General features: G+C 47.0%; 1 protein-coding gene across 1 annotated transcript; it reads right to left on the bottom strand.

Annotated features, from left to right (window-relative positions):
* Positions 1 to 8,661: 8,661 nt before the first annotated feature.
* Positions 8,662 to 12,479, bottom strand: LOC311329756 (uncharacterized protein). The gene is made up of 6 exons (XM_084461667.1): positions 12,416 to 12,479; positions 11,467 to 11,591; positions 10,964 to 11,107; positions 10,747 to 10,763; positions 10,346 to 10,490; positions 8,662 to 9,139 (listed from the first exon to the last, which is right to left on the bottom strand). The coding sequence occupies exons 1-6, from the start codon at positions 12,466 to 12,468 to the stop codon at positions 8,691 to 8,693; spliced, it is 933 nt and encodes a 310-aa protein (XP_084317793.1). The 5' UTR covers positions 12,469 to 12,479; the 3' UTR covers positions 8,662 to 8,690.
* Positions 12,480 to 12,503: the final 24 nt, after the last annotated feature.

Raw genomic sequence — 12,503 nt, 5'->3', positions numbered from 1 at the left:
CATCTGAACAATTAATTTGGTTTATTACAATAAGGATTGATAAAATAAATTGACATAAAACATCAGTTGTTGGGTACTTGATTTATGAATCAACATTCAACAAATACAATTATTATTCATGTTAGAAAATAATATATGCATAGTAAAAGACAAATACTACCTAGTTTATATTTGATTTTGTCTATATTGGAAGACATTTCATACCCTGTATATCATTTTTTTTCTTTCTTTCTTAAATTCTTTTATTTTCTTAAATTCTTGAGACTGAATGATGCTCAAAATACTATGACTACTAATACTATAATACTCTGACATCTTAAGGAACAGGCACTGAATGGTGCAATACTGTAGTATGTAGGTGAGACCTTATCGAATCACCTGCACTATACCATCTTCAGGAACTGGAACCACTGCTCTCTAGTGGACGAGGCAGGGGCTGCAGGCCTCCCGTTTGACCTTTGCCCTGAGCCTACGTAGCTCTGCGTGCTCACTGTCCAACAGCAGCCCACTCTCTGTCAGGCTCCAGGCCTTACTGAGCTGCTGCTCCCCGTAGTGCTGCAGGGCCGCCCTGAGGAAGCAGTCGGCCAGGCGGGGCCTTCCCAGGCCGGCCTCCACGCACCGCAACGCCTGGCCTCGGTGGAGCTCCAGGGCCTGGGTGAAGTCTTCTAGCGCCGGCCCCTCACGGGAGCTGAGCACCAGGCTGCGTCCTCGCCGGCAAAGGTCCTCGGCCCACAGCTGGGGCTCCTCGGCGACGGCGTCAGACCCAATATGAGTCCGAATGACCCTGTTCAGGTCGGCCACGGCCCGCTCGTGTAGGCCCAGCTCAGCGAGGCAGGAGGCGCGTTGGCGGAGGTACTGCGGTCTGGACTCGCCCATGGTTTGGACCGCCACCGTCAGGAGGGTCAGGGCCCGGTCCCAGTGGCCGGTGGATGACACATTACTGGCTTCCTGGGCTGCCGCCTGAGGTGACACAGGGATTACGCAGGCCTGTCGTTACAAACGCTACTAACACACCCAAACCATCATTCGACCAGTCCTGGGTGCTCCTACCTGCGCCAAGCGTTTCTTGTGATTCGGAGGGACCAGGCTGAGTAAGAAGTCCAGAGTGGAGGGTTCTTTCTCAGCCAGCTGGCTAAACCTCCGGGCCGCCCCGTGGTAGTTCTGCTGCCAGGCCTCCACCACCCCCACCCTGGCCTGGGCCACAGCCTCCCGGGGCTCCTGGCCGAACACCTGACTCAGATGGGCTCCTGCTGCATCCACCTCACCTGGGACACAGACGGTACGGTACAGTACAAACATGGCTCCATGGTGCACTGTGGCACACCATACAGAGCGCTGCTGATTTTGTTACCAAGGTTGCATGACCTCTTCATACCAATTTGAATACACAGACAATTCCCATACTGCCCCCTTCCCATCCAAGGCAGAGCGTCGTGAAAGTCTGGCAAAGCTCCCATCTCACCTTTGGCAAGGAGTATGTCTACGTAGAGCAGGTGCCATCTGGGGTCTCTGCAGTCAGTCTTCATCAGGGCTCCGCCAATCAGAAAGGCCTCCCTCAGCTGCTCATCCTGGCAGGGGACGGCACTCGAAGCCAGGATGTCGGACAGACTGGTTTGGCAGTAGTAAGACAGCCAATCACAGACAAGCTTCCTTGCCTTGTCCTTGAGCGACAGGATGTCTTTAGTGACCTCATCGGTGCTTATTTGAAGAGCAGACAGTAAATCCTGAGTGCACTCCTAGAGAATAGGAAATTGACTTTTAAGTAATCTCTCCTCATCTCTCAATCAAGACATTCTCTCCCAAAGGCAGAATATGTAAATGCTAGCTGGTTGTTCTGAGATGAACTAGCCTGTAGATAAAAGCTTTTTATATTTTGGAAGCCTTGGACCATTTCTTTGATGATGTAATGAGACTTTTGCCCGATGTTGTACCTTTTGCTGGTTTAGCATGAGGTAGGTGAAGCCTCTTCCACAGAGGGCCTGCACGTGGTTGGGATGCTCCTTAAGAATGGCACTGAAATCAAAGATGGCGATCTTACGCTGGCCCAACAAGGCATAACACCTGGCCCTTTCCAGCAATGACTCTGCTGCCTCACCACCTAAAACACGAAGACATCAAATCAGTTTTTTAGACGTTGACTTGAAGTGAATCGATAAAAAAATAGTGCAAATTCCACTCATATGAAGGCCAATCACCAGAGGCCATGATGGCGATGGACAAGTAGGCCACAGCCTCTCTGAGGGCGCTCTCATCCCGCTGGCTCTCCAGGATGCGCTTGGAGGCTGAGTGGCAGTGCCCCTGCAGCAGCGCCCGGTCCTTCGGAGACGACACCGCCAGCAGGGGGCGCAGGCAGCTGGTGTCACCGCACTGGATCAGCTTCTTCAGCAGCTGAGGGGGAGGGGCAGGTGGAGAACAGAGAAGTGACACCCGTTTTCCATCAAGATTAGTGCTTATAAACGGGCTTTGGTAAACACGGGGAAGAAACGGCGGACGAATAGGCTATTGAGACCGTTCCCATCACACCGTCTTCCCGTTGATTTTCTGGTGCACAGTGCATGTCCACCAGCACAATTGACGTACGATGACAATCTTAAACCCATTAAAAACCAGTGGGGGTGCAAAACTGGAAAGTGGATGATGCAAGTCCCAGTGGCGATGTATTCGCTCGCGACGACTGGGTCGTGGCTAGAAGGGGCCGGTGTAGATGGACGCCTTCTCCGCAGGTCGTAGCCGCTATTCCCCATCTGGCCAGAACCCGACGAGCGAAGTCTAGATGCTTTGTGTGGGTGCACGCGAAAGACAAGTGATGACGATATGCCTAGTGGACATGCACAGTCACCACAAGCGCGTTGGTGAGGCGAGAGTGGGAGTGAGCAGTGGCTTGTAATGCTAGGCTACGTTCGGTAGTAAACAGCCAAAAACTGTTGTTAAGCCATTTCGAGTTTTTTGATTGATTTTGGTAGGCCTCTGGTTTAACGTGGTACAAAATCGATTATTATAAGACCGAACTGGAAGCAGTTTTCAAGAGTTTATGGATGTAGCAGGCCTTAGAACACGAAAGTGAAACCTAAACTTGTCAGAACGCGAAAGTGAAACCTAAACTTAGCCATGCCTACACATTTTTAAAAAAAAAAACACATGATTAAATCATGAACAAATACTCAGCTATTGAGCTAAACTATCTAGCAAGCTTACAATCTACAAGGGAAGGCTGTCTACTATGCAATTTGCACCTCAGCGAGTCTGCCCAGAGGCTTGTGTTCACATCGCTGCCGATCGGAGCTGGAGCCGATAAATACCCGTGCCTATTGCAGAGTGTACCCTCTCACTCTGAATGCCAAGTGTGTCCTTTCACACTGAAGACAAAACCCAGATGCTAGTGGGTGTTAGCGAGTTTTTGGGTCAGTTGGAATTAGGGTTGCAAATTTCAAGGAATTTCGATAACTGTTAACCTTAACAAACAATAGTCGATTAATTGATAAGAACGTCCCATGCTGGACTGCGTTTTGCTCGCTTCATTTTTTTGTCTGCTTCCATTGTGTCGTTGAAATTTCCCGGCATCCCAATTAGCCTTCACTACATGGCGTGGCGCCCTCATGTACAGTCAAAACTTAAATGATTACATTTCACACAACCCCCGTTGATAACGTTTGTTCAAAAAAAAATTATGTTCCATTAACAAGCAATTAATCGAGTAACCAAATCTTACTCAAGTAAATTCTTATCGGCAATTAATCGATAGTCGATTAACTGTTAACATCCCTAGTTGGAATAGGGCTTTAGAGTCAATAGTATTAGTCACTTCATGAGTGGGAGAGGTGGTACAGTATTTGACCAACAACCAGTCAGAGTGGTGATAACAGTGCAAACAGAGTCCGTTATTTTTTTTTTTAGACCTATAGCTTTTTGTCAGTACAGCAACGCATTATAAAAGCTTTCAAAATGCAAGCCGCTCAAAAACAAGCTAATTACGACGATCACACACACAAGCAGGGATTTGCATACAGACCTGGTTGGCGTCGTACAGGAAGCCCCGGTGCAGCTGGAGCAGGGCCAGGCGGGCGAGGACGGGGGCCCGCAGGGTGGAGGGCCCGATGGCCAGCAGCAGACGGTAGGCCTCCTCCACCCTGCCCAGCTGGTACAGGGCGTCTCCCATCAGGATCTGGGGGCCATCGGCGCCGGGCTGCAGCTCCATGAGCAACACAGCCAGAGAGTGGACTCCTACCGGGGTCCTGACACACACAGAGACATACCGGCCACCATTCAGGGTAACAGCTGACATCCCATTCGTGAATGAGAGTTATTTAATATAATGGGGGCATGAATAACTTTTGGAACTTTTGGATGAATTTGCAAATGTCATGACATTCTGTGAATTGTATATGAATGAGTATATTCATGTGAAGACAAGCTCCATACAGTATGAGATACAAATGAAATGAATGCATATTTTTCTGAACGACAGGGTTTATGGCGGATTTGGACACTTGTTGAAAGTATAATTGGAATTGCAGTTATAAGTTATAAGTTCGGGGGGGGGTTTATATTAAATTCCAATGAAACAAGCGTCCTACCCCTCTCTGTAGCTGTCTTTTCTCTGTGGGGTCTGTGGCTGGTCCCCCTGCATGTGGTCCTGATGCTTTATGGTGGTGGAGTTGGAGCTGGGATCCACAGTCCCCTCCAACATGACTCGACCCTGCTCCAAAAGCACAGTGCAAAGCAGCCCACGACAGTTCCATGGAACCAGACAACGCACCGTCAAAGCCGTGTCCTGGGGCTGCAGCCGGCTCGCCGTCACAAAATCTAGTGCCGTGAGGTAGTGCTTACCACCCATCATACGAAGGAGACCCCTGCCGCACAGAGCCCGCACACAGCTGGACGGATGGGGCGCGTTGTGCTCTATCACGGCCTGGAAGTCCTCCATCGCCCCCTTGTGGTCGTCGGAGAGAAGACGGGCGTAGCCACGCAGCACCTGCACTGTGTTCTGGTAGCTCTGCTGGGTCAGCACCGCAGCGGCTAACTGGCTACAGATGGAGAGAGCCTCTCTGTGTTCCCCTCTTAGCAGCAGGCAGTCGGCCAGCCGCACCCTCAGCTCTCTACCGCCCCCATCAGGCTCCAGGTGGCATAACGCCCGTAGCTGGGCGATGACCGGGTCCAGCAGCTCCACACCATCTGTGGAGCGCAGGTCCGATCGAACCAAGACCACATCCCTGTACCTTGATAGGCCTCTTTCTGCCTGCTGGCGCAGATGAACACGGGCAGCCGCTCCGGTACCCTGGTCAACAAAGAGCCTGTGGAAGAGCAGTCGGGCTGTGGCCGGGTGGATCTCGAACGCCTCCCCTAGATCCCTGCATGCCTCCGTGGCCCGTCCCCCTGCGGAAAAGTGGGCGGCGGCTCGGCCGGTTAAGAGACTAGCTCTCCTCTCTGGCGGCATGCCCTGGACCGCCGTACCTACAGCTGCCGTAGCTGCCTTTGGCTGTGGCTGACTGTTCTGGAGGAGAGCAGAGTAAGCTTCCGAGCTCTCTTCAAACCTGCCCGTGGAGAAAAACTGTGCGGCTTGCAGCTCTAGCACTTCCGAGTCCCCTGGTGACACCGCCATTAAGAACTCGAGGAGTTCTGCTGCGTCCGCCGGGTCGAACTCAACCACCTCTTTCATCCTCTCTCCACTCTTCATCTCTGCTGTGAGCGAGGGCTGTTTTTGTGAAATTTGCGCAGAGAAGGAGGTAACTATTTTGGGCAGATGCTGAGTTTGTCGGCTTGTTACCAGTCTTATGGTCTCAGATTTATTCTCTTGGAAAGCCTTGAGGTAGAGCTTCAAGCCTTTTGGATTGTGAGGTTTGGACAACAAGCAGGCAAGCGCTCTTGTGAGCTCCAAAATCACACGCGTGGAACCTTCCGGACAGGGGTTTCGCTTTCCTTCCAGGAGAGCAGAGCATCGGGCAAAAATCTCCTCACTGCCCTGACCGGCACTTTGCAGGACAGACTCCATTTTGAAGAGCGAGGCAGATACATTGTTGGGGCTCAACGTCGATAGAAATACAGCAGCTAAACCTTTGTTGAGGCCTTCCATGGAGATCTGGGTTTCCTTGTGACCATCGAGCCAGGCCTCCAGACATGAAATAACCCCAGATAGCCTGGACCTCTCCAGGCCTCTCATGTGAGACATCGTGGAGCCCGCATGGGTCCTGAAGGCAGAGGTGTACAGGGCGGTGGCCCTCCCGAAGTCTCCAGCCTCCAGGAGCTTGTCTCCCTCCCTGCACAGGTCTGTCACTCCAGCCCCAGGCCGTGGCAGGCCTGTCATGGTCAGGGTCGTCCTTGCTCCCGAGCTGCTGTCCAATCTAATGTCGACCTGATCTCCACATGACTGTGAACGGAGGTTAGGACAAAAACATTGGGTATCACGTTGTTGTGAGGTTCCCTCTTTTGAGTATCTTTAGATAATGAACTGATTCAACAAACATTCAACCAATTACAGATTCTACTAATGACTACTAGACCATCTGTAGACCATTTATATGGGCCCCTCGAAATAAACTTGTCAAATAAAGGTTTTATGTCAAACTTATTATAGTAATATGAAACATTGTTGACATGTTTTAATAAAGTTAAGCGAACATCAAGGGCAGTGGTCATGTAAAGACATTTTTCATCTCATACATCAAGGTGTAATCATCTAAGAACTATACATAATACTGTAGTCCATACCACACCATATAGACCTAACCAAGATCAGACAATAGAGGAGACACATGACCACATAAACCATAAACTACAAAAATGAAATTAAACTAAAATGCATAGGCATATTTAAAATGGGGTAATCACACTATTGCAAAGCACTAAACATGAATTTTACATCTTTGAAGATTACAGAACCCACCAGGGGAGCGTAAGAAATGGTTTGGTTGCTTCCTCTGCTCTGCCCTTTTGACAACGTTGACTACTAACTAATAAACTTGAACAACGGAGTAGGCTAGTTGAGAAGCAAACTGAGGCAAACTGAACATGAATTAAGACTCACCAACATTCGACCTTAAACTTCTCAAGTCTATTTTGGCTTTAAGGAATTCTAGAGACAAGAACACAAAACCGTGGCCCCGTTCCTGTAATTCAATAGGTCTACAGCTCGGCTTAGTAAACAAGTGAACATGAAAATGTGCCAATAAATGTGCATTTAAAAAAAAGTTATTTTTGTCAATGCTTGACAAAGATATATATCATTACATGGACAACTTACATTGTGCGTTATCGAATCCCTTTTTCATTTACTAGTGCGATATAGTTGCGCGAGCCATGGTGCCTGTTCCCTTGTGCATGTGTCCGGTTACCATGGAAACAACTAACGCTCGCGTCTCATTGTACTTCAAAAGCAGACTGCGAGAACAGTGAACCACTGTTTCATCAAAGTATCAGAAAGTAAGTTAAACAGTATCAATCGGTCTTAGCTCATGTTATAGCGTGGAGGTATGTTTCTACTGCGGTCAAGAAGCATTACATTACATTACATTACAGTCATTTAGCAGACGCTTTTATCCAAAGCGACTAACAATAATTGCATTTAACTTAGGAAGAGCCAATGTACTACTACTTGCCAGAACTCACAAGTGCATCTTCTTTCTAAAACAAGTGACTAAGAGCATAATCTAGTGCTGAAGGCAAAGTGCAAGCACCAAACAAAAAAGCAGGACAAGGACAATTCACGCTTGGGTTGTGCAGGTATGTAGACATTTTGAACACATAAATGTGCAGTTCTGCTTGCAGGTAGCATGCGCATTACTTTGTCCTGTTTTTGAGGCTACAACAGGAACATTGCATAGAAATGTGCCTGTTTCACTGACAGCTTTGCAAATACGTGACAAATACTCCCACCTTGTGGCTACATCATTTGATGAATTCAGCATACTGAAATAGTTTTGTCTCATTTAGATAGAACACGGTAAGTAAGTAGGCTATGCAGTGCGCGGATATTAAACACATGAATATCGACCGTTTATTTGTACATACTGTACAAACGCTAGCCTATATGATACCCTATCTTAAACCAATGACAGCATAAAAAATACATAGTATAAAAAACATAAAAGCATGAGTAGGCGTACAGTACATAAACATTTAGTAACAATACTATTGAGATTTTTAACTCAACTAACCAAACTTTCAGTTATCACTCATTCACTGTGATTCTGATAGCGATGAATATCAGCAGGCTATTCAACAGAATTACATTAACGCTTCAGCATAAATGAACATCATCTTGCCCAACAACCAACACTTCATGTGTGACATACCGTAGGCTACAACTATAAAAGGTCTCTTCCTTCTTCAGTTGTGGTTAAGGCTGCACACGTATCACTGACGTGTGGATATAAGAAACAGTCCAGGACGTTGTGGGTTGTATCTACATCTGCATGTGTGGGAGAGCAGTGAAACTTTTCATTTTGTGTGCGTGTGTGTGGGGGTGGGTAATATAAAGCGACGATGAGTCAATGATTACTGAGGTGATGCTCCACGATGTCTAATGTCACTATGGCTATCGTGCCCTTGTCACCTTGATCAATTCAGCCTACAGTACAGTCCAATGATGCTGCCATGATGTCTGTGGTTCATTGATGCTGCCAAAAAGTCATATCGATACCGACAGTCAGTCTTTGAGAGCCCAGCACGCATAGATATACAGTAGAACTGTTAAATTATGCCAGTGTGTCTACGGTCCTATGACACCGCACTGACGTCACAGCATTTACAGTTGGGAAATGCATGGCCCCGGTCTCCCTGGCCCTGTGGATCTGCGGGGACTTCGCTGGCTGCGCGACCACCCTGCCGGCCCCCGTGCTCCACTGCAGCTTGTCCAGGCTGTCCTGCAGCTGGTGGGCACAGCCGGCCAGGTCCATGTAGCACAGGGCCGAGAAGACGTCGTCCATGGCGGCCGCCCGCCGCTGGCTCCACAGGCGCAGCATGAGGTACTGTTTCTCCATGGAGCCCAGGCCCAGGCCGGTCTCCAGCTCCACCCGCTCCAGCTGCTGGTCGGGCACCGAGAGAAGCCGCAGGAACTCCTTCCAGCGCCGCAGTGGAACCTCCTTTATTATGACGTAGAGGACGGTGGCGGGCAAGCGCTCGGAACAGGACACCTGTCCTGGGACTGTAGAACATGGGGGAGAGAGAAGACGGTCAAAATGTTAGAGAGAGCAACATGGGGGGGGGGGGGGGGGGTATTAAACTGTCCATCTGAAAATAAAGGCAATCGAACCTTGAATCCTAGCCTTTTGGATGATACATAAGGAATATGGTGTGAGGAATTATGTCTATCCTGAGGGCAAGACATAATGCTGACTATCATATTGCTTAGACCAAATCAATCCAGCGTGGGATGGACTTTACTTGGCAAAACGCAATTAAATTCCTCTGGTATCTTCCAAGTTGTGACATAACATAATTCTTGAACTATTGAACTATACATTTTCTAGCCTAAATCATAAGAACTGATGCAATGCTTTCAGTGACAACAAAATGAAAGGACAGAAAGTACATTGTGAAAAACATGTTACCTCAAGTTTCACTGGGTGTAAAAAAAACAAAACGTGTGGTTCAGCCTCACCACATACAATACCTATCACAGTACCATTACTATACATCAGGGGAATTCTACACTTGGCTAATATGAGCAAGTTCGTCATACTAAATCATTTGTGGGGGGATAGGGTGTGTTTTTAAAATGTCAAACATTATTTGAGGGGAACAACACGGGGAAGAAAGGGGAAGAAAAGGGAAGAAAAAAGGTAATCACCAGCTTGGACAGTATTTCGTCACTGTCTGATATCAACATGTGATAAAGTGTGTGTGTGTGTGTGTGCGTGCGTGCGCGACTGCATGCACATACTTTTATTCAGTGGAAGTTGGAAACAGAACAAAGTTTACGAGAAGGATATGGCAATTGCTAACACGAGAGGAGAAACGTCTGTGGTTAATCTGATTTCCTATTTCCTCTGAAGTTGAGCTCTCTGTCTGATTCCTATCAGTGAGAAACTCCAGTTTCCCGCCTCCCACCTCCAGACGCATGCAGCCACGTGGCTGACCAGAGATAACTTACGCGTTGACTGAAGAGAGAGGAAAAGGAGTTGCTCCAATTCTGAGAACCCCAACATCAAAGCATGAACACCCGCACACATCAGCCATGTGCAAGGCTTGACAGCCCAGCTGACGGCCCGGTACAATTTCAAAGACGCAGGCCGGCAGGCTTTGCTTTCATCCGCTTCTAACGAATGAAATCACCCATAGATTTGGGTGTGAGTGTGAGTTCGAGAGGAGTAGGGCAAAGCGGCAGTGCACTACTGAACCTTGGACCTACTTCTCAGTTGTGTTTCTGGCAGCAGGGGAGTGACGATGTTCGGATGCTCCATCTGAGGGGACGACATCATATCCTCAGAACGCCTCTGCGTATAGTAGGGAGGAGGTACAGCCAACGGTGGAGGTGGATGGAAAGACTCCCTTTGCTGTATACACACAAGTGAAGCATGTAAATTAGAACGACACGCCACTGTATGACTCACTGAACCAAATGCATGCTTAAATGATTATGCTATTTCGCAGTGGCGCACATTTTGTGTGTCGCAAGCCCCATATTCAACCCAGCCACCTACATGTGAACAACGTGCCTTGACCGATAGAGGAACCTCCTCTATCTCCTCCACCACAAAGACGCTGATTCTTATCCCAATGAAGCATAATAAGCAAAAACGTAACACTTACCGATGAAGGCTGACCTGCTGGAATGGAAGACATAGATGTTATCACATGGTTTCCTGCTCTCAGCGGCAAAGCTACAGTACTGTATGACTGATTGTAAACATTATTTGGGTGTGATGTGACCAGGCTAATGCATACAACAAGCAGGAAGTTAAATTTAGTATTCGCCCTTGCTTTAGTAAACTTGAAATACTGAGGGTGCTAAGTACTTTACTGTTACCATCTGTGGGCTGGGGGGTCCCTGTAGGCAACGCCAGGTCTTTTTCCCCATTGAGGTAGTTCCTAGTTAAGACCAGGACGCCAGTCACGAGCAGAATAGTCACCAGGACGACAAGGATGACCAGCATATAGGAATGCATGTCACCTGTTAAAGACATATACAACACTAATAAGTGCTGGCACAACACTAAATAAGTGTTGGCACATAGGAGGTTGGGTCAAGTTGCAATGGTACTCTATCTTACCTTTGAAATACGGATCTTTAACATCCATTACGAATGTTGTGTTAAGAAAAAATGAGACATTGATCAACTGTTGTTTATGCATAATTATTAAAAAGTTTCACCTTATGTTATATATATATATATATATATACTGTGACAAGTTTGGGGTTTACTCCTTTTAAATTCTCTCAGTTCAAGAAGTACAATCCCTAATAATATCTAAAAATCTATTAAAAACTCCTTGGGAAGCAAACAACGGAAAACATAATAGACGACTAACTTGTTTGTGGGTGTAGCGGGACAACTGACAGTGGCGCTGAACTGGAGTTTACTGTAGCTATGGTTGTGGTGAAGGTGGAACAGAAGGAATCACATTCTGTGTCCTTGTACACCCAACAGTCTTCCCTGTAAAACAAAGACAATGTCACTCACCAGGACGACAGAGGCAGTTTCCCTGATAACACTATTTTGTGTGAAAATGTCATGTTCTATTTGACACAGTGGGCATATTTGATAGTACACAAGTAAAATGGAATAGTACGTGGTTTTACCTACAACTGACAACTGTACCTATTGACTTAAAATGATACTGAATGCTACCAGGGCCAGCTTTTGCATTTTTGACAACTGTTTGTTGTGTTTTCCAGACCTACTGTATAAAGCTGTATAGTTCATGGTTGTGCCTTAAGAATGCTGATTGCCAGAAACTAAACAACCTGAGTTTGTCAGAACAGGAAGTTTGGGAAGATGAGATCATAGAATGCTCAGCAACGGGAGGAAGTCATCAGCCCACTGACCTGAATACATGAAAGCAGGATCTGTTTCATCTGGCTAAGACATCTAACCTATAGCTATGCTTCTTTTGGTTAACATTATAGAAAATGTTCTCTCTTATGCAGTGTCAAACTCATGGGCAAGTCATTTCAGGGAAATAAAGTCTACATCAAAAGTATGTGGTTTATTTTGATCTGTTCCATCACTGTGGTTGTGTGGTACTTTTGCCAAATTTGTTTTGAAGGTTGCTTCTTTAAATAAAGTATTAATGTCAAATGTTGATGGGACTGTTAAATGTGAGTTGCTATTGCTTAGTAGGCTTCTCCAGAGTAACCTTTTTACTACTGTCAGTGTATGACACTGACAGAAGTAAGGAATTCAGCACTAACTGGTCTTAATATATACTGTATCTAAAGACTGTACAGGTTTTGGTCTTATCTGGGGAGGGCTCATACCTTTTGCATATCTTGCATCCATATTTGACCTGCTTATTGTTACAGACACTCATCTCACACTCGGAGGGACCTAAGGGAAATATGCAAA

Source organism: Borostomias antarcticus (genome assembly GCF_949987555.1).
Source record: "Borostomias antarcticus genome assembly, chromosome: 3".
Classification (NCBI taxonomy): domain Eukaryota; kingdom Metazoa; phylum Chordata; class Actinopteri; order Stomiiformes; family Stomiidae; genus Borostomias; species Borostomias antarcticus.
This window is presented reverse-complemented; position numbering and strand designations above follow the sequence as displayed.